Here is a 21,410-nt window from a genome sequence, read left to right as displayed (position 1 = left end):
TCTGTGGAACTTGGAGTTCTTTCCCACTTTACTACTTCTCCAGGGAATGTTAGGGACGTTTTTATAAGCCTGCTGTGTTGGTGGTTTGTTTGCTGAGTTGCAGTGTGAGTGTGTTCTCACTCCTCTTTGCCTCCCCTCCCCCTTCCTTGATTCTAGAATCTACAACCCTTACCTGCCTTAAGTGTGCTATGCAGACACACCCGTCAATCCTGCATCAACCAATCACAGACAAAGGAGAGACACCCAGGAGGTGTACTTCCTGTATTTGGTGAGAGAGGAATGGAGCAGGAGAGAGAGAGAATGAGAGAGAGAGAGAATGAGTCAGCGAGCTTTATCTCGGGGTCAACAGTAACTGATCACGTCAGTGTGGGAGGAAGGAGAACAGATTGATTTGTGGGATACAGTCCGCGGCCTTTCGTTTGCTTTGTCCAGATTCCTCTGTTCAATAACAGTGGCTGTGAAGACAAGACAGAGAGAAAAAGAGGAGGGGGAAGATAAGTGTAAATCTGTTCAGACTTGTTTGGGAATTTGAGCAGGGAAGGAGGGAGGAGGAGTGAAACAGCAAAAGGGAGAAGAGCAGAGGGGAGAGGTTGACAGACAGATCGAGAAGAAAACAGATGCGGAGAGAGACAGAGGGTCAGGATTGGATTAATGTTGAAATAGAACTTTGTTCGCCTTTCTGAACCCCCCCCCCCCCCCCCCCCAGCAGATCTGGAGAGGTAGGATTGCTTGTGTTGTGCAATCCTTGTTAGTTCACACTACTGAACTAACTGAGAGCTGCAGAGAGGAGGGAGACTAGACCTCCCTAGCGTACTAAACTCAGGTGAGTCCCTCAGATCTCTTTACTGTGTTTCTCTACTGATCTACCAGTCATTCTACAGTTCTAACATTGATTCATGGCTAATTTGTCTAGTGGTTTATGTGTTACATGTGTGTTTTCATTGTGTGTAAGTGAGTCCTGTTTTAGGGTTAGTTGGTGTGTTGAGCGATGTTATGTGGACTGTGCTGCGTTCAATAAATCAGTGTTCCCAGGTGTCACATAATCTGCGGGGCTGTTTCTGTCCTTATCTACAACACTTTGCTGTTGGCTCTGTTGTTGTATAGATACTTGGCGCTCCAAGCTTAAAGGGAAAAGATAGCTTTTGAGTGGATTTTCCCTTTAAATTAACTCAAGCAGTTAGCAGTAGAACCCATTGAGTTCAAGTGTATTGAATTACAGGGTTGGCTATTAAGTGTTGTCTGACTAAAGGTTGTGATGCTGTGGTCTCAAACTGATCGCATAAACACATTGTTGCCTGTGATTCTTATCATCATAACACCCACAGTTATAACACATTGGACTTGTGTTGTATTATAGTTACAGTATTTTCACCTTTTTGTAATTTACATTTTTTTTTACTACCCATTTGAATAAATAAATAGTGAAGCATTGGTCAGGGCTGGTAAAGACACTAGGCCACTATTCAGCTTCAGTGTTCGAGGGCCACAATAGTCCTAATGCTGTTGTTAACCTTCCATTTTCATTCATCTCAACATTCCTTTATCTCCATTTAGTGATTGAAAGTGTCGCTACTTCAAGTGATTCTATTGGTTGTAGCAGTATCCTTGCAGAATGTCCAGATTGTGATGAATTATACATTAATGAGAGAATATTACCATCTTTCAGGTTCTAAAAAAAAGTATGTTACCATGGGGACCAAACGCCCCAGTCTGACTCCCTTTGACACATTTGATCCATCCAATCAAAGCGCTTCCTATCGGAACCCTCAGCCAATCAGCCAGATCTCCCGCGAAACAAGTTCCAGACCTAGAACTGTGGCCCGGACAGACAGAGAGAGGGAGAGGATCCGAGAGGAGGAATGGAGGAGAGAAAGAGAAATGGAGAGATTGAAGGACAAAACAAGAAATAGAAGAAAAGAGATGGAACCCGGACCAAGAGAGAGGAACAGAGAGAAGGAGTGTGCCCCCATATCCAGAGGGAGGGAGGAGGAAAGGGAATGGAGAGAGAGAGAAAGGGGGAGAGCGGGAGAGAGACATGCCAATGGAAGACCTACTTCAAATCTGGAGATCAGGAACGACAGAGACAGAGAAAAGGAGAGAAAGAAAGGAGACACGTTTCCTAGAATGATAAAACATAGCAAAGAGAGAGACAGAAGAATGAGTGCATTTGTGGAGGAAGATGTGGGGAAAGAAGGAGCGAGACAATTGGAGAGACAGAAGGGAACAGAGATGGATGACTGGGAGAGAGAACGAGAGACAGCAGCAAAGATACAGCGGTATCGAGATGCAGAGAGGGACTTCCAAAGGTACAGAGAGAGGGAGAGGGAGAAGGAGAGAATCAGGGCACAGGAGGACGGGGAGAAAAATGGAGGGAGGCCCATGGAGGATAAGACATTGAGACGGAGGGAGAGAGCAAGGGAAGCGGAGCCAGATTTCAGAGAGAGGAGAAGAGAAAGGGATTCAAAGGGCAATGACCTATGGAGCAAAAGAGAGAGGTATATGGATGGAGAGAGAGAGAGGTCAAAACTCCTGCAGGGAGAAAGGGAGGTTAGAAGAAGAGAGGGAAATTCACAGAACTATTCGGATAGAGAGGGCGGGGATGGAAGGAGGGAAGGAAATACAGAGGGACAGAGGGACACCAGGAGTGAGGGAGACAGTGATGGAGAGAAGTGGAAAGAGAGGGTGAGGGATGACAACAGAAGAGAACTGAAACATCCTCATAGTAAAAGTGAGGGGGACAATGAGGGGAACGCAGCATGGGATAGAGTGAGGGAGAAAGAGAAGGAGAGACAGAAATGGAGAGGGGGGGAGATATACAGAGAGAGGGATGGAAGGGGAGATGCTTATAGACAGAGAGTGAGGGAAGGGGACAGGGATGGAAAGAGCGACATGGAGAGATACAGAGAGAGGGACAGGAGAAAAGTGAGGGAAGTGGAGAGAGAGAGGGATGAGGTGAGAGAAGGGGGCAGGCGAGAGGACGGACCAAGGGAAAGGAGGGATCCGGAGAAAGATGGGGAGAAAACACAGCCCAATGTAACAGGAGAGAGAGGGAAGAGGATGGATGGAGAGAGATTCAGAGAGAGGGAGAGATATTCCAAGGGGGAGGATGAGGAGAGGAGGCGCAGGGAGAAGAAGGACAGAGAGACAGATCCCAAAAGGGAGGGAGGAGCAGACGGAGCTAGTCGATTGCCGAGTGAGACAGCCCCAAGGGTGCCACCACGAGTGCAGAGCAGCGGAGAATGGAGAAGTGACATAGAGAGGGAAAGAAAATGGAGAAGAGGAAGAAAAAGTCATGAGGAGAAGGAGTCAGAGGGAGATGTGGACAGGGGACAGAGAGAGTGTAGTGAAAGAGAGAGACCAGATAGAGTGAGGGGGAGAGAAGGAGAGGAGGAGACGATACCAAAGCGCCCTGAGCAGCGGAGGATGTGGTTATTACCACAGAAGGTCAGATATAACAAAGACTCCTCTTTAGAGGATGAGGTTAGAGAGCGAGAAAGAGATAGGCACACTAACAGATGGAGAGATAGAAGTGAAGAAGAGGACAGATCCATGGAACAAAGGACAGGCAGAGAAAAAGAGAGGAAGACAGAGGGAGAAGGACAAGAGGATAGGTCAGTGGAACAAAGAAAGTCCATAGACGAAGAGAGAGAAACTGAGAGGGAGGGAGGGAGGGAGATGTATTTGGAGAGAGGGTTAAATGTAGATGAAGATGATGAGACAGAAGCCTGGAGGAGTTATAGCAGAGGAGAGGAACACCAGACTTACAGCGATGGAGAGAGAGAGGAACGCTGGCAGAGGGACAGGGAGACGGAGAGAGAGAATGTGACAGATAACACAGAGGGTGACAGAGAGGAAGAAGGAGGAAGTGATAGATATGCACTCTTCGAGAGTGATGGAGGAAGTGAGAGAGAGTGGGAAGGAGGGCGAGATAGAATCCCTTCCTCTGAGGACGGCTTTATCACTGTGTCCAGCGGTGGAGAAGAGGAGTTTGAGGACTGCAAGGAATTCTTGGAAGTTGGGGTTGCTAACCATGTTACCTGGCAACCTGTTAGCTTTCAGGGGAGCGAGGGAGAGATGGAGAGAGGTGGAGGGAGAAGACATGAAAGAGAGAGAGAAAGAACAGAAGAGCAGTTAGAGCAAAAAGATGATGCAGTGGAGGGAGAGGTGAATGACGGAAAGGTGAAGAAGCAACCCACCTATGTGTTCTGTGTGATTGGACAAACATTGCCCAGGTCAAAACCCAATCAGACAGCAGTCTTGGGTGACATGGAATCAGAGCGGACCAATCAAAATCCTGGATATGGTCATAGGGACAGTGGTGACATCACACACCTCCCTCATGAGAACCCTTCCAGAGATGGAGACCAAGGGGCAGAGGATGAGAGAAAAATAGTGTGGGATGAGATCCATGTGCCAAAGGAGGAGAGAACAGACACAGAAGAGAGCTCCATAGTGGACGTCAGTCACACCACCCTAGAACGAGAGAGCGGAGAACGACTGAAGGTCGTGGAGGAGAACCCATACGCTGAGATAGAGCAAAGGAGGAACTCTGAGACCGAAAAACTCCTCAAAGAGTGGAGAGAAAGACATAAAGAGTACAGAGAAACAAGAGAGAGGGACCCAACAGACAGTAGGAGGACAGAACCAGAGATAGGTCCATCTTCACATCCCAGTGGAGAGTACCACCACCATGGGATCCCTGTAGTTGACCAAGCCACCTCTGACCAGAATGACCCTGGAGTGATGAGCCCAGAGGAAGCTGTGGCCATCTGTATAAGGGGAGCCTGGAGCACAGAAGAGGAGGCCAAGCGCCACTCCCAGGCCTCACACATGAAGTGGGCCAAGAACGTATTGAGCGAGATCCTTGGCAGCTCGGAGGAACACGCCCTTGGCAACCCCCAGCCAGAGTCACAGGGAGGTCAAGAGGTCAGCCAGACTGCGAGAGGGACCGAGAGGGTAGAAGAGGAGCTAGAGGAAGAAAAGGATGAGACGCCAGAGGGGGGAGGAGCCTCAACCGTCTACGCCACGGTTCAGAAGAGGACGAAGCGTGGGAGGAAGTCGGTGGAGGCGAGGCTGGCTGAACGGGAGGCAGAGCCAGGGAAGGTGGAGGATGAGAGAGGTACAGGGAAGAAACTAACAGACATGCATGCTGAGGCTTTCACAGCTATGCTTGGTGATGGCAAACCCATAGACATGCATTCTGCCCTGACCCTATACAATACTCATGGTGACACACCTACAGACAGACAGGGAGAGGAAGTGGAGGGTAACAATGTGTGTACGTTCAGACAAACAGACAGTCATATACATATCCAGGTAGAGATGGTGACAGAGGTTGAGGGTGAGATAGAGAAAGGGGTCGAAGTTGGGGACGAGGTTCATATACTGGATGCAGAGAAAGAAGCGAATGCCCAGAAAGAGGAAGATCTGTTTCTCTCTGTGAGCAACACCCTGTACAAACCAACCAGCTGCCCCAGCCTTATATACAACACTGATTCAGAACAACCTATCACCCCCATAGAGGAAAAGACGGAGGAAGAAGGGGAGAAAGAGAGGACTGTGGGAGAGGGGGAAGAGAATAGTGTGGTAGAGGGGAAGCAGGAAAGGAGGATAGAGGATGGGACCGAGGACATTGGGAAAGTGGGAGAGGCGACTGAGGAGAGGAAAGTGGAAAGGGAGGAGGAGAAGAGGGTAGGAGGGGAAGAAGAGAGGATGAGGGAGGGCAAGGAAGAGAGTAAAAAAACGGGAGGAGGGGGGGTGAAGAGCACTTGTAGTTTCCAAGATTTGGGCACCGATGTTCAGTTTCGGAGGCGGGGGTTCCGCAAGACAACAGAAAGAAGAAACGAGGAAGAAGAAGAAGGAAGAGAAGATGCGAGGGATCGCAGAACAAGAATATTCCAGGCGTCAGGTGAGACAGACAGAAAGAGAAGGAGGAATAAATCAAGAGAAAAGCAGCTCAACACCTAACACAGATTAACATTAGAATATCCTAATTATGATCTTAATACTCAACACCTAACACAGATTAACATTAGAATATCCTAATTATGATCTTAATACTCAACACCTAACACAGATTAACATTAGAATATCCTAATTATGGTCTTAATACTCAACACCTAACACAGATTAACATTAGAATATCCTAATTATGGTCTTAATACTCAACACCTAACACAGATTAACATTAGAATATCCTAATTATGATCTTATTACTCAACTAATTTCATGATCATCTCAAATCATCTCATTTTGTCAACCTAACCAAACCTTTTAGAATGCCAGACAGAAGAGTTCAAACTTTTTAATTTGAAGACAGTTATATAAACAAACGTTAATTCTTAGTTATTGATAACCACATGAAAAAATACTATAGTATACTATGGTATAAATACTATATTATAAACCAGGTGCTTCGAGCCCTGAATGCGGATTGTCTGAAAGACGTGGTATACCAGACTGTCTCACACTGGTATGACAAAAAAGTACTTTTTACTGTTCCAATTACATTGGTAGCCAGTTTATAATAGCAATAAGGTACCTCATGGTTTGTGGTATATGGCCAATATACCACGGCTAAGGGCTGTATCCAGGCACTCCTCAATGCGTCGTGCATAAGAACAGCCCTTAGCTATGGTATATTAGCCATATACCACTACCCATCGGGCCTATTTGCTTAAGTATTCTCTGTAGTGTTTTTGCAGACTTTACTGTAGTATTCGCTGTAGCGTTTTTGCAGAATACTGGAATACTATAGTATTTACTGTAGTATACTGTAGTATTTACAGTTAACTATAGTATAAATACTGTAGTAAAATAACTGTAGTATATACAAAAGTAATTAATGTAGTGTTTTTGAGTCACTGAAATGGGGAAGGAGGCGGGGGAAAGGGAGGACGACAGTGGATGTGGGGACAGTGTGGCAATCCCAGAATCTGGCAATAAATAGGCAAGGTTAGACTGTCTGGAACCAGAACTCATTCCTCCTCCATGACTCTTCTAGCCATTCTATCCCAGCTCTGTCTTCAGTTCAGTAGTTCTGTTTAGAGCACACCACCTAGAGAGGAGCGCAGCCAGGGGAGTTTTGCAAACAAACCAATCCTTGTTTCTGTAACCAAAACAGCTCTGCCTGTTCTGTTCTGTAGGCCATATTGGGCTGAGCTGTTCTCAGCCACAGTATATTACATTATTGGGTTATGTTGCTCTATCTCTCTGGACTACACTGGAACCAATATGTTCTGCTTCCAGATGATGAGGAGGAGGAGGTGAGCTTCAACTGGGGAGACGTGGACCTGAGGTGAGTAGAAGATAGCAGGGAGGAGGGAGGGGGCATATGTCATGTTAGTGCACTGGGCTACCACAGTGACTGTGTGTTTTATTACATTGTCATATTTTATGGCCACTTGCCATGTATAGAGTCAGTCTTTTGATGTCATGCATGCAATATGTACAGTTAGATCTGTTGCCTGCAATTTAACCTAAACACTAGGCTGTGTTAGTTAGTACCTGAGTTCAAATAGTAGAGATACAATGTACAACACTACTTCTGTAGATGAAGTGTGGACGATTCCCTGACCTGACTCCAGCCTCTCCCTCTGTCCAGGAATGTCACGGATACCATCAGAATGGCTAGGAGGAACTCCAAATTTTACAGTGAGTATCTCTGCTCTACCTCTACTGCTCTACCTCTACCTCTACTGCTCTACTGCTCTACTGCTCTACCTCTACTGCACTACCTCTACCTCTACTGCACTACCTCTACTGCTCTACTGCTCTACCTCTACCTCTACTGCTCTACCTCTACTGCACTACCTCTACTGCTCTACCTCTACTGCTCTACCTCTACTGCTCTACCTCTACTGCTCTACCTCTACCTCTACTGCTCTACTGCTCTACCTCTACTGCTCTACTGCTCTACCTCTACTGCTCTACCTCTACTGCACTACCTCTACTGCACTACCTCTACTGCTCTACCTCTACCTCTACTGCTCTACCTCTACTGCTCTACTGCTCTACCTCTACTGCTCTACCTCTATTGCTCTACCTCTACTGCACTACCTCTACTGCTCTACTGCTCTACCTCTACTGCACTACCTCTACTGCACTACCTCTACTGCACTACCTCTACTGCACTACCTCTACTGCACTACCTCTACTGCTCTACCTCTACTGCTCTACCTCTACTGCTCTACCTCTACTGCTCTACCTCTACTGCTCTACTGCACTACCTCTACTGCTCTACTGCTCTACCTCTACTGCTCTACTGCTCTACCTCTACTGCTCTACTGCACTACCTCTACTGCTCTACCTCTACCTCTACTGCTCTACCTCTACTGCACTACCTCTACTGCACTACCTCTACTGCACTACCTCTACTGCACTACCTCTACTGCTCTACCTCTACTGCTCTACCTCTACTGCTCTACTGCTCTACCTCTACTGCTCTACTGCTCTACCTCTACTGCTCTACCTCTACTGCACTACCTCTACTGCACTACCTCTACTGCACTACCTCTACTGCTCTACCTCTACTGCTCTACCTCTACTGCTCTACCTCTACTGCTCTACTGCTCTACCTCTACTGCTCTACCTCTACTGCACTACCTCTACTGCACTACCTCTACTGCTCTACTGCTCTACCTCTACTGCTCTACCTCTACTGCTCTACCTCTACTGCACTACCTCTACTGCTCTACCTCTACTGCTCTACTGCGCTACCTCTACTGCTCTACCTCTACTGCTCTACCTCTTCCTCCACTGCTCTACTTCTTCCTCCACTGCTCTACCTCTACTGCTCTACCTCTACTGCACTACCTCTACTGCTCTACTGCTCTACCTCTACTGCTCTACCTCTACTGCTCTACCTCTACTGCTCTACCTCTACTGCACTACCTCTACTGCTCTACTGCACTACCTCTACTGCTCTACCTCTACTGCTCTACCACTTCCTCCATTGCTCTACCTCTTCCTCTACTGCTCTACCTCTACTGCACCACCTATACTGCTCTACCTCTACTGCTCTACTGCTCTACCTCTACTGCACTACCTCTACTGCTCTACCTCTACTGCACTACCTCTACTGCTCTACCTCTACTGCTCTACCTCTACTGCTCTACTACGCTACCTCTACTGCACTACCTCTACTGCTCTACCTCTACTGCTCTACTACGCTACCTCTACTGCACTACCTCTACTGCACTACCTCTACTGCTCTACCTCTACTGCTCTACCTCTACTGCTCTACTGCTCTACCTCTACTGCACTACCTCTACTGCTCTACACTGCTCTACCTCTACTGCTCTACACTGCTCTACCTCTACTGCTCTACTGCTCTACCTCTACTGCTCTACTGCTCTACCTCTACTGCTCTACTGCTCTACCTCTACTGCACTACCTCTACTGCTCTACCTCTACTGCTCTACCTCTACTGCACCACCTATACTGCTCTACCTCTACTGCTCTACTGCTCTACCTCTACTGCACTACCTCTACTGCTCTACTACGCTACCTCTACTGCACTACCTCTACTGCTCTACTACGCTACCTCTACTGCTCTACCTCTACTGCTCTACTGCTCTACCTCTACTGCTCTACCTCTACTGCTCTACTGCTCTACCTCTTCCTCTACTGCTCTACTTCTACTGCTCTACCTCTACTGCACCACCTATACTGCTCTACCTCTACTGCTCTACTGCTCTACCTCTACTGCACTACCTCTACTGCTCTACCTCTACTGCTCTACCTCTACTGCACTACCTCTACTGCACTACCTCTACTGCACTACCTCTACTGCTCTACACTGCTCTACCTCTACTGCACTACCTCTACTGCTCTACACTGCTCTACCTCTACTGCACTACCTCTACTGCTCTACTGCTCTACCTCTACTGCACTACCTCTACTGCTCTACACTGCTCTACCTCTACTGCACTACCTCTACTGCACTACCTCTACTGCTCTACCTCTACTGCTCTACACTGCTCTACCTCTACTGCACTACCTCTACTGCTCTACTGCTCTACCTCTACTGCACTACCTCTACTGCTCTACACTGCTCTACCTCTACTGCACTACCTCTACTGCACTACCTCTACTGCTCTACCTCTACTGCTCTACACTGCTCTACCTCTACTGCACTACCTCTACTGCTCTACCTCTACCTCTACTGCTCTACACTGCTCTACCTCTACTGCACTACCTCTACTGCACTACCTCTACTGCTCTACCTCTACTGCTCTACACTGCTCTACCTCTACTGCACTACCTCTACTGCTCTACACTGCTCTACCTCTACTGCTCTACTGCTCTACCTCTACTGCGCTACCTCTACTGCACTACCTCTACTGCACTACCTCTACTGCTCTACTGCACTACCTCTACCTCTACTGCTCTACCTCTTCCTCTACTGCTCTACCTCTACTGCACTACCTCTACTGCTCTACTGCACTACCTCTACTGCTCTACACTGCTCTACCTCTACTGCACTACCTCTACTGCTCTACCTCTACTGCACTACCTCTACTGCTCTACTGCACTACCTCTACCTCTACTGCTCTACCTCTTCCTCTACTGCTCTACCTCTACTGCACTACCTCTACTGCTCTACTGCACTACCTCTACTGCTCTACCTCTACCTCTACTGCACTACCTCTACTGCTCTACCTCTACTGCACTACCTCTACCTCTACTGCACTACCTCTACTGCTCTACCTCTACTGCACTTCCTCTACTGCACTACCTCTACCTCTACTGCACTACCTCTACTGCTCTACTGCTCTACCTCTACTGCACTACCTCTACTGCTCTACTGCACTACCTCTACCTCTACTGCACTACCTCTACCTCTACTGCACTACCTCTACTGCTCTACCTCTACTGCACTACCTCTACTGCACTACCTCTACTGCTCTACCTCTACCTCTACTGCTCTACCTCTACTGCACTACCTCTACTGCACTACCTCTATCTCTACTGCACTACCTCTATCTCTACTGCACTACCTCTACCTCTACTGCACTACCTCTACCTCCACTGCTCTACCTCTACCTCTACTGCTCTACCTCTACTGCACTACCTCTACTGCACTACCTCTACTGCACTACCTCTACTTCTACTGCACTACCTCTACCTCTACTGCACTACCTCTACTGCACTACCTCTACTGCACTACCTCTACTGCACTACCTCTACCTCTACTGCTCTACCTCTTCCTCTACTGCTCTACCTCTACTGCTCTACCTCTACTGCACTACCTCTACTGCACTACCTCTACCTCTACTGCACTACCTCTACCTCTACCTCTACTGCACTACCTCTACCTCTACTGCACTACCTCTACTGCTCTACCTCTACCTCTACTGCTCTACCTCTACTGCTCTACCTCTACTGCTCTACCTCTACTGCTCTACCTCTACCTCTACTGCTCTACCTCTACTGCACTACCTCTACCTCTACTGCGCTGCCTCTCTTTTCTCTCCTTCATCCCTGAGGCACTCACATCCACTTTCACACATCCACTTCTCTGAAATGTATTTTATATGTAATAATATGATAATAATGTTAGTTCAATAGCACCTTTTATGCTACAATGAGCAGAGCGAGCTAGTCTGTGTTTATGGCTATGTAGGTATGGAATCTGTGAAGGCACATGTATTTCTAGGTTAACTACGCTCCTTGAAATTTGAAATGAAAAAGTCAGTAAAATCGAACAAGATACTTCCACAGACAGATATCATCTGCCAGTAAGGGTGCTGTTAAACAAGATACTTCCACAGACAGATATCATCTGCCAGTAAGAGTGCTGTTAAACAAGATACTTCCACAGACAGATATCATCTGCCAGTAAGGGTGCTGTTAAACAAGATACTTCCACAGACAGATATCATCTGCCAGTAAGGGTGCTGTTAAACAAGATACTTCCACAGACAGATATCATCTGCCAGTAAGGGTGCTGTTAAACAAGATACTTCCACAGACAGATATCATCTGCCAGTAAGGGTGCTGTTAAACAAGATACTTCCACAGACAGATATCATCTGCCAGTAAGGGTGCTGTTAAACAAGATACTTCCACAGACAGATATCATCTGCCAGTAAGGGTGCTGTTAAACAAGATACTTCCACAGACAGATATCATCTGCCAGTAAGGGTGCTGTTAAACAAGATACTTCCACAGACAGATATCATCTGCCAGTAAGGGTGCTGTTAAACAAGATACTTCCACAGACAGATATCATCTGCCAGTAAGGGTGCTGTTAAACAAGATACTTCCACAGACAGATATCATCTGCCAGTAAGGGTGCTGTTAAACAAGATACTTCCACAGACAGATATCATCTGCCAGTAAGGGTGCTGTTAAACAAGATACTTCCACAGACAGATATCATCTGCCAGTAAGGGTGCTGTTAAACAAGATACTTCCACAGACAGATATCATCTGCCAGTAAGAGTGCTGTTAAACAAGATAATTCCACAGACAGATATCATCTGCCAGTAAGGGTGCTGTTAAACAAGATACTTCCACAGACAGATATCATCTGCCAGTAAGGGTGCTGTTAAACAAGATACTTCCACAGACAGATATCATCTGCCAGTAAGGGTGCTGTTAAACAAGATACTTCCACAGACAGATATCATCTGCCAGTAAGAGTGCTGTTAAACAAGATACTTCCACAGACAGATATCATCTGCCAGTAAGGGTGCTGTTAAACAAGATACTTCCACAGACAGATATCATCTGCCAGTAAGGGTGCTGTTAAACAAGATACTTCCACAGACAGATATCATCTGCCAGTAAGGGTGCTGTTAAACAAGATACTTCCACAGACAGATATCATCTGCCAGTAAGGGTGCTGTTAAACAAGATACTTCCACAGACAGATATCATCTGCCAGTAAGGGTGCTGTTAAACAAGATACTTCCACAGACAGATATCATCTGCCAGTAAGGGTGCTGTTAAACAAGATACTTCCACAGACAGATATCATCTGCCAGTTAGGGTGCTGTTAAACAAGATACTTCCACAGACAGATATCATCTGCCAGTAAGGGTGCTGTTAAACAAGATACTTCCACAGACAGATATCATCTGCCAGTAAGGGTGCTGTTAAACAAGATACTTCCACAGACAGATATCATCTGCCAGTAAGGGTGCTGTTAAACAAGATACTTCCACAGACAGATATCATCTGCCAGTAAGGGTGCTGTTAAACAAGATACTTCCACAGACAGATATCATCTGCCAGTAAGGGTGCTGTTAAACAAGATACTTCCACAGACAGATATCATCTGCCAGTAAGGGTGCTGTTAAACAAGATACTTCCACAGACAGATATCATCTGCCAGTAAGGGTGCTGTTAAACAAGATACTTCCACAGACAGATATCATCTGCCAGTAAGGGTGCTGTTAAACAAGATACTTCCACAGACAGATATCATCTGCCAGTAAGGGTGCTGTTAAACAAGATACTTCCACAGACAGATATCATCTGCCAGTAAGGGTGCTGTTAAACAAGATACTTCCACAGACAGATATCATCTGCCAGTAAGGGTGCTGTTAAACAAGATACTTCCACAGACAGATATCATCTGCCAGTAAGGGTGCTGTTAAACAAGATACTTCCACAGACAGATATCATCTGCCAGTAAGGGTGCTGTTAAACAAGATACTTCCACAGACAGATATCATCTGCCAGTAAGGGTGCTGTTAAACAAGATACTTCCACAGACAGATATCATCTGCCAGTAAGGGTGCTGTTAAACAAGATACTTCCACAGACAGATATCATCTGCCAGTAAGGGTGCTGTTAAACAAGATACTTCCACAGACAGATATCATCTGCCAGTAAGGGTGCTGTTAAACAAGATACTTCCACAGACAGATATCATCTGCCAGTAAGGGTGCTGTTAAACAAGATACTTCCACAGACAGATATCATCTGCCAGTAAGGGTGCTGTTAAACAAGATACTTCCACAGACAGATATCATCTGCCAGTAAGGGTGCTGTTAAACAAGATACTTCCACAGACAGATATCATCTGCCAGTAAGAGTGCTGTTAAACAAGATACTTCCACAGACAGATATCATCTGCCAGTAAGGGTGCTGTTAAACAAGATACTTCCACAGACAGATATCATCTGCCAGTAAGGGTGCTGTTAAACAAGATACTTCCACAGACAGATATCATCTGCCAGTAAGGGTGCTGTTAAACAAGATACTTCCACAGACAGATATCATCTGCCAGTAAGGGTGCTGTTAAACAAGATACTTCCACAGACAGATATCATCTGCCAGTAAGGGTGCTGTTAAACAAGATACTTCCACAGACAGATATCATCTGCCAGTAAGGGTGCTGTTAAACAAGATACTTCCACAGACAGATATCATCTGCCAGTAAGGGTGCTGTTAAACAAGATACTTCCACAGACAGATATCATCTGCCAGTAAGGGTGCTGTTAAACAAGATACTTCCACAGACAGATATCATCTGCCAGTAAGGGTGCTGTTAAACAAGATACTTCCACAGACAGATATCATCTGCCAGTAAGGGTGCTGTTAAACAAGATACTTCCACAGACAGATATCATCTGCCAGTAAGGGTGCTGTTAAACAAGATACTTCCACAGACAGATATCATCTGCCAGTAAGGGTGCTGTTAAACAAGATACTTCCACAGACAGATATCATCTGCCAGTAAGGGTGCTGTTAAACAAGATACTTCCACAGACAGATATCATCTGCCAGTAAGGGTGCTGTTAAACAAGATACTTCCACAGACAGATATCATCTGCCAGTAAGGGTGCTGTTAAACAAGATACTTCCACAGACAGATATCATCTGCCAGTAAGGGTGCTGTTAAACAAGATACTTCCACAGACAGATATCATCTGCCAGTAAGGGTGCTGTTAAACAAGATACTTCTACAGACAGATATCATCTGCCAGTAAGGGTGCTGTTAAACAAGATACTTCCACAGACAGATATCATCTGCCAGTAAGGGTGCTGTTAAACAAGATACTTCCACAGACAGATATCATCTGCCAGTAAGAGTGCTGTTAAACAAGATACTTCCACAGACAGATATCATCTGCCAGTAAGGGTGCTGTTAAACAAGATACTTCCACAGACAGATATCATCTGCCAGTAAGGGTGCTGTTAAACAAGATACTTCCACAGACAGATATCATCTGCCAGTAAGGGTGCTGTTAAACAAGATACTTCCACAGACAGATATCATCTGCCAGTAGGGTGCTGTTAAACAAGATACTTCCACAGACAGATATCATTTGCCAGTAAGGGTGCTGTTAAACAAGATACTTCCACAGACAGATATCATCTGCCAGTAAGGGTGCTGTTAAACAAGATACTTCCACAGACAGATATCATCTGCCAGTAAGGGTGCTGTTAAACAAGATACTTCCACAGACAGATATCATCTGCCAGTAAGGGTGCTGTTAAACAAGATACTTCCACAGACAGATATCATCTGCCAGTAAGGGTGCTGTTAAACAAGATACTTCCACAGACAGATATCATCTGCCAGTAAGGGTGCTGTTAAACAAGATACTTCCACAGACAGATATCATCTGCCAGTAAGGGTGCTGTTAAACAAGATACTTCCACAGACAGATATCATCTGCCAGTAAGGGTGCTGTTAAACAAGATACTTCCACAGACAGATATCATCTGCCAGTAAGGGTGCTGTTAAACAAGATACTTCCACAGACAGATATCATCTGCCAGTAAGGGTGCTGTTAAACAAACGTGTCCACAGACAGATTGAAACTGGGACTAGATATGACAGTATAGCAGTATACTGTGAGTCCCAAGACAGACTTCTTCCTGTGAATGGCTTACTCATGTATACAGTGTGTGCTTGATCCCTTTCTCTATTTTCCCAGATTGTTTTCCAGCTCAAACATGTTGTAGGTTTCTTCCATGGAACCTATAAACTGTAGGATTTCATTTTCAGTTCAATTTTCCAACCCAATCATTTAAACATACCAAAATGGCAGCAGGTTTGCAGATCTATGAGTCATGGTGAAATTGTATGGAATGGGGAAGTCGTGTGTGTGTGTGTGTGTGTGTGTGTGTGTGTGTGTGTGTGTGTGTGTGTGTGTGTGTGTGTGTGTGTGTGTGTGTGTGTGTGTGTGTGTGTGTGTGTGTGCGTGCGCTCCAGGGCCACAGTCAGGTTTGTGCAGGTATTCATATCTCTTAACGCCAATTAATACCAACTGTTGCTGCTACAACATAGCATTCCAAGAAGTGTAAAATGCAAACCATATACTCTGGCTAACCCACTTCTCTGTCTCTCTCTACCTTTCCCTCTCTTGTTATTTCTCCCCCTAACTCTGTTTTTCTTCTCACTGTCCTCTTACTGTCTTCCACTTTCTCCTTTGCTTTCTTTCTCTGCCTCTTTCTCACTTGTCCTCTTCATCTATACCCATTCTGTCCCTGTCTAACTTTTCTCTCTCTCTTACTCTACTCATCTCTCTCGTCACCTCTATTTGCCTCCCCTCCACCTCCCCTCTTTTCTCTCCCTCCTCTCCCTCACCCCCTCTCAGATTCCCAGCTCTACCAGGAGTACAGTGAGACAGCTCAGAACAGGGAGATCCTCAGTCAGTCTTGCTCTGACGCCCTCTCCATCTACGAGGAGCTCCCTGTCCACCTGTCCCCTGTACCCTCCTCCCTGGCCCCCTCGCTCCCTCCGGCCCTCCGGCCCTTACCCCGTCTCCCCCCAGTCATCCACCCCCACTCTCTGTCCCACTCTGGCTCTACCTCCAGTGGCACCAGTGCCAAGTTCCTGCCCGTACCACAGCCGCCCCAGGCACCCCCAGGCAGGCCTCCCTCTCCCCGCCTCTCCATCTCCCTCACCCAGTCCCCCAGCCTGTGGCAGGAGATCCCTGAGGTCAGGACCAGTGCTGAGTTTGGGGAGCTGACTGACGACCAGAGACGCCTGCAGGAGGTAAACAAAAACAAACAGTTGACCCTTCAACCAGCGATGTCGATGATGACATTTGCCAGGGGCCTAGTAGCTAATGTTGATTTTCTGGAGCCTGGATCTATGGGTCCTTGGGGTAGTTGGAACAGTGCTTGTAATCTCCCCCTCTCCTCTTCCTTTCTTCTTCCTGTCAGGTGCAGTTTGAGGTTGTAACTTCAGAAGCGTCGTACTGTCGTAGTCTGGATATTGTGGTGGATCACTTTGTCAAGTCTAAGCAGCTCGGGGAGCTGTTGACTACTCAGGACAGGAGCTGGCTGTTCTCCAGGCTGGCTGATGTTCGAGCCATCAGCCATAGGTGAGAGGACTGGGACTTATTTGTTTGCTCCTCAAACTAGCAAACCCACAGGCTGAATGTCACGGTGTCTCTCTATGCCCCTCTTTATCTTTTTTCTGTCAACGTTTACCTCATAGTCCTTCTCTGTATTTGTTGTTCTCGTAGTTTTCTGTCGAAGCTGGAAGAGAGGGTGGAATCTGATATGATGCACTTCACCGTGTGCGACATCATTGCTCGCCACTGTCAACGCTTCAAGAAGGTCTACGTGCCCTACCTCACCAACCAATCATATCAGGATGCCACTTACCAGAGACTCATGTGAGTCCTCCCCCAGGGTTCACTGACTGGCCAGACTCTTTCTGACACTCTTTGTATTACTGCACGTTTATACGTGTTTACGTTGACTTACAAACAGCACCTTCTTTCTCTCTCTCTGTCTGCCCTGCAGGGATGAGAACCATGGGTTCAGGCGGGTAGTGGAGAAGTTGGAACGCAGTCCAGTGTGTCAGCGTCTTCCTCTTCGCTCCTTCCTCATCCTCCCCTTCCAGAGGATCACAAGAATCAAACTCCTTGTGCAGGTCTGTTTATGTGGCTGTGTGTGTGTATGTTTTAAGTGCACAATCTAAGTATGCGACTCCTTATAATCCTCTTCGTCTCAATCTCTCTCATTCTCTCCATTTCTCTCTGTATTTTTGCCTCAGAACATTGTGAAGAGAACAGCCCAAGGCACAGAGGAGGAGGTCCAGGCCATCAAAGCTATGAAGCTACTGGAGAGAGTATGTTACACCCCCCCCCCCTCCTCCTGGTGGTGCTGTTACATGATGTAGCCAAGAGATAACTGTTAACCATCTCTCTTCTCTCCCTCGGTCCTTCAGTTGATCCAGGAGAGCAATGACAGTATTACTCAAATGAAGAGCATTGAGTCGCTGGTCTCTCTCAGTGCCAGAGTGGACTTTGAATGCAGGGTGTGTAATAAACTACATCTCCCATGATCCCCTGCTTTACATTCTGTCCCTTGAACATATGTGTTGAACTGATCACAATAACAAGTCACAATACAAGTACAGCAGCAAGCTTTAACCGAGTTTAACCTATGTGTGTGTGTTGTAGACTCTCCCCCTGGTCAGTCAGTCTCGTAGGCTGGTGAGAGAGGGACCGGTGACTGAGATGATGGATTTCTCTCTGAAGGAGACAGAGAGGAGTGTCTACCTTCACCTTTTCAATGACTACCTGCTGCTGTCGCTGAACAAAGAGTGAGTCCCTTCAGACAAACACACTCACACAACAACCAAAGCAAACCAAGCATTAGGAAATCTAGACCAATATTACTTTTTATTGACAAGTTTTTCAATGTTCTCATCATTGGGCATTATTAACTCTCCATTCCTCTCCTCTTCTCCTCCCTCGTTCTAGAGGGGGCAGGTTCACGGTGATAGACCATGCTCCAGTGTCAGAACTGAGAGCTGAGAACTGTCGGGTCAAACTGCACTCTCTAGAGAAGAACCTTTTCCGCCTCCACCTTAACAAGAAAGCCCTGCTACTTAGCACCGACACACAGTAAGACAGAGAGGGTTGTGTGTGTGTGAGCCTGTGTGTGTGTTACAAAGAATGAGAGTAGTTTAATCCACAGGTGTGTAAAAAGTGTTTTCTTGTGATCTTTCAGAGGTGATAAACTGCGTTGGATCTCAGCTGTCTCCAGGCCCCATCCTGTTATTGACTACTCTGCAGAACAAGGTGGGTTGAAAATTGCTATATTGCCATCCAGCCTAGCATGGCCAGACAATGGGGACATCTTGACCCTGCTGTATTTGACCTCTGACCCTCTCTCCCACTCACAGACTTCACACAGATGCAGTGCATCCGAGCCTTCGTTGCCCACCAACCAGATGAGCTGTCCCTGGAGAAGGCGGAGGTCATTCTCGTCCACCAGCAGAGCAGCGACGGTAAGGAGGACAGAACCACCCACTTCCTGATTGGTTGTGGGAATACACAACGTCTCCATACCTCAGTGTTATTGAGTGCTAAAAATGTGTTGCTTTTTTAGTTGCTTTTTGTTAAAACTCTTTCCCTTCTGTTCCTCCTCTTTCCTCCCCCCCTCCCCGCTTCTCTCTCCCTCTATCTGTCATTCCTCAGGTTGGGTGGAGGGGACCAGGCTGTCAGACAGACACAGAGGATGGACTCCTGAGTCCCATTTGGAAACCATAGCCAGCCTCAGGGTCCGACAGCGCAACCTGCTGGACGCTCTAAAAATTACGACAGCCACGGCTGCCGTATGACAAACCATCCACTGCCTGACTGCGCTGGGGGAATCCTAGTCACTGTGTATCAATGTGGTTTAGTTACTGTGGAGCTGTGGATTTGGACAGTGGATGAAACATAGTGTTTCAGACTGGAGTTGTCCCTCCCGGCCTCACCCTGCTTATTGGGGATGAATGGCAAGGGGATGAATGGCGTTAGAGGGGGTGCCTTAGAGAGAGGCACTGGACTGACATGAATACCTTTAACACTTACAGGAGTGTCAACGTAAATGATTGGAGGGGTTTGGAGGTGCCTGGGAGTGTCTAGGGTAGCCTTGTAAATCAAACCCTGGCAATGAATGTCGATGGACTGTTACAGGATCTATTGGAAATCAGCCATCTAAGAACATCAGTGGATTGAGGACCTGTGGCCCCGGAGAAGGACAGAAGTTTCTCCATAACTACTTTACTTGGGGACTTTAAAAAGACATGGTATGGGCCTCCTGAGTGGCACAGTGGTCTAAGGCACTGCATTGCAGTGCTAGAGGCTTCACTACAGACCCGGGTTCGATCTCAGGCTCTGTCAAAGCCGGCCGTGACCCGGGAGACCCATGAGGCGGCATACAATTGGCCCAGCGTCGTCCGGGATAGGGGAGGGTTTGGCCGGCTGGGATGTCCTTGTCCCATCGTGCTCTAGTGACTCCTGCACGCTGACTTCGTTTGCCAATTGTACGGTGTTTCCTCCACATTGGCTGGCTTCTGGGTTAAGCAAGCAGTTTTGGAAGATGCCTGGCTCTCGACCTTCGCCTCTTCTGAGTCAGTACAGGAGTTGCAGTGATGAGACAAGACTGTAACTACCAATTGGATATCACAAAAAAGGGGTAAAAAGTACAAAAACTAAAAAAAGACATGTTGGCAGTGTTTTGCAATAGAGGTTATTGTCTTTGAACAAAATGGTTCTATATATTCAGGGAAATCTATTATTTGTGTATATTACAAAGATTTTCATAAATTACTTTTATGGTGGGTACTTATTGGCTGACGGCTCAAATTGAATACTTCCGCTGCTCTATGTTCACTACATACTTCAGTCTAAGACTGCCATCGTTGAAGTCGTTTGTGGTGACGTCTAAATGAGGGGTGTTGTACAAATCAAATTAATCAGCGATTTGATCATCTTTAACCAATCAGAGTATCAAAGCCAATGACAAATGTTTTAAACGCCCCTTTACCGACGTGTGCTCTGGATCTGGCCCAACCCATCGGTTTCTGGGACCAATCAGAATGTGTTTGCTTTCTAGAAATCGTCAGGGAGGTACTCAGATTCAGATCCGGAGAAGAAACTAATGTCTGTGAGCATGGCGTAGCATTTGGCTGGAGCAAGGAGTTTGAGTAGCCAGGCAAGGATACTTAATCCCCTTTGAGATACAGAAGACTATGAGATAAAGAGATGCACATTGTTAAGAATGTTGAAAGGGCTGTAAGTGCAATACATTTCCAGGACTGTGCATGTAGCCTACACAATTTGATTTTATGGCAAAAGAGGTGCAATGATCAAAATAAGCTGTTCTGTCTGTGTTGAGGAGACTGAGAAAGTATGCTTTGGAAATAAATGACGATACTCATGAATATTACTTGTCCTCCACCTGTAAATCAATGTAGGCCTATGTGAAATACTTTTTTCCTTTTTGACAGCAAACAGTGAAATCGGAACAGCAGGAGAACTTGGCCTACGCCACGGACTTGAGGGCTAAAATCAATCGTAGAACCTGGTCAAAGGACTGAACACAACTACGTTTACAGCCCTTCTTGTTCTATGAGGCTTAATGGCGGTTGGCATCCAATTTGTTGCATTACTGCCACCTACTAGACTGGAGTACAACTCCCTTATACTTTGCTT

At 46.5% G+C, this 21,410-nt stretch overlaps 1 protein-coding gene across 1 annotated transcript; it reads left to right on the top strand.

Annotated features, from left to right (window-relative positions):
* The first annotated feature begins 291 nt into the window (after positions 1 to 291).
* On the top strand, positions 292 to 21,139 carry LOC120031275 (trichohyalin-like). Its single transcript, XM_038976951.1, has 15 exons — positions 292 to 823; positions 1,667 to 5,908; positions 7,249 to 7,297; positions 7,604 to 7,653; positions 16,563 to 16,963; positions 17,134 to 17,294; positions 17,439 to 17,591; positions 17,722 to 17,851; positions 17,975 to 18,049; positions 18,149 to 18,238; positions 18,384 to 18,526; positions 18,687 to 18,830; positions 18,937 to 19,007; positions 19,112 to 19,216; positions 19,407 to 21,139. Exons 2-15 carry the CDS (start codon positions 1,690 to 1,692, stop codon positions 19,547 to 19,549), a joined length of 5,934 nt encoding a protein of 1,977 aa, XP_038832879.1. The 5' UTR covers positions 292 to 823; positions 1,667 to 1,689; the 3' UTR covers positions 19,550 to 21,139.
* Positions 21,140 to 21,410: the final 271 nt, after the last annotated feature.

Source organism: Salvelinus namaycush, chromosome 37 (genome assembly GCF_016432855.1).
Source record: "Salvelinus namaycush isolate Seneca chromosome 37, SaNama_1.0, whole genome shotgun sequence".
NCBI lineage: Eukaryota > Metazoa > Chordata > Actinopteri > Salmoniformes > Salmonidae > Salvelinus > Salvelinus namaycush.
Note: the sequence above shows the minus strand (reverse complement) of the source record. Positions and strands in the feature narration are given on the sequence as shown.

What these genes read in the sequence shown, in the direction of transcription:
- LOC120031275 (XM_038976951.1), top strand. Translation starts at nt 1,690, where the DNA reads ATGGGGACCAAACGCCCCAGTCTGACTCCCTTTGACACATTTGATCCA. An exon ending in GCCACTTACCAGAGACTCAT is followed by an intron (nt 17,592 to 17,721) that starts GTGAGTCCTCCC and finishes TCTGCCCTGCAG; the next exon opens with GGATGAGAACCATGGGTTCA. An exon ending in GAATCAAACTCCTTGTGCAG is followed by an intron (nt 17,852 to 17,974) that starts GTCTGTTTATGT and finishes TTTTTGCCTCAG; the next exon opens with AACATTGTGAAGAGAACAGC.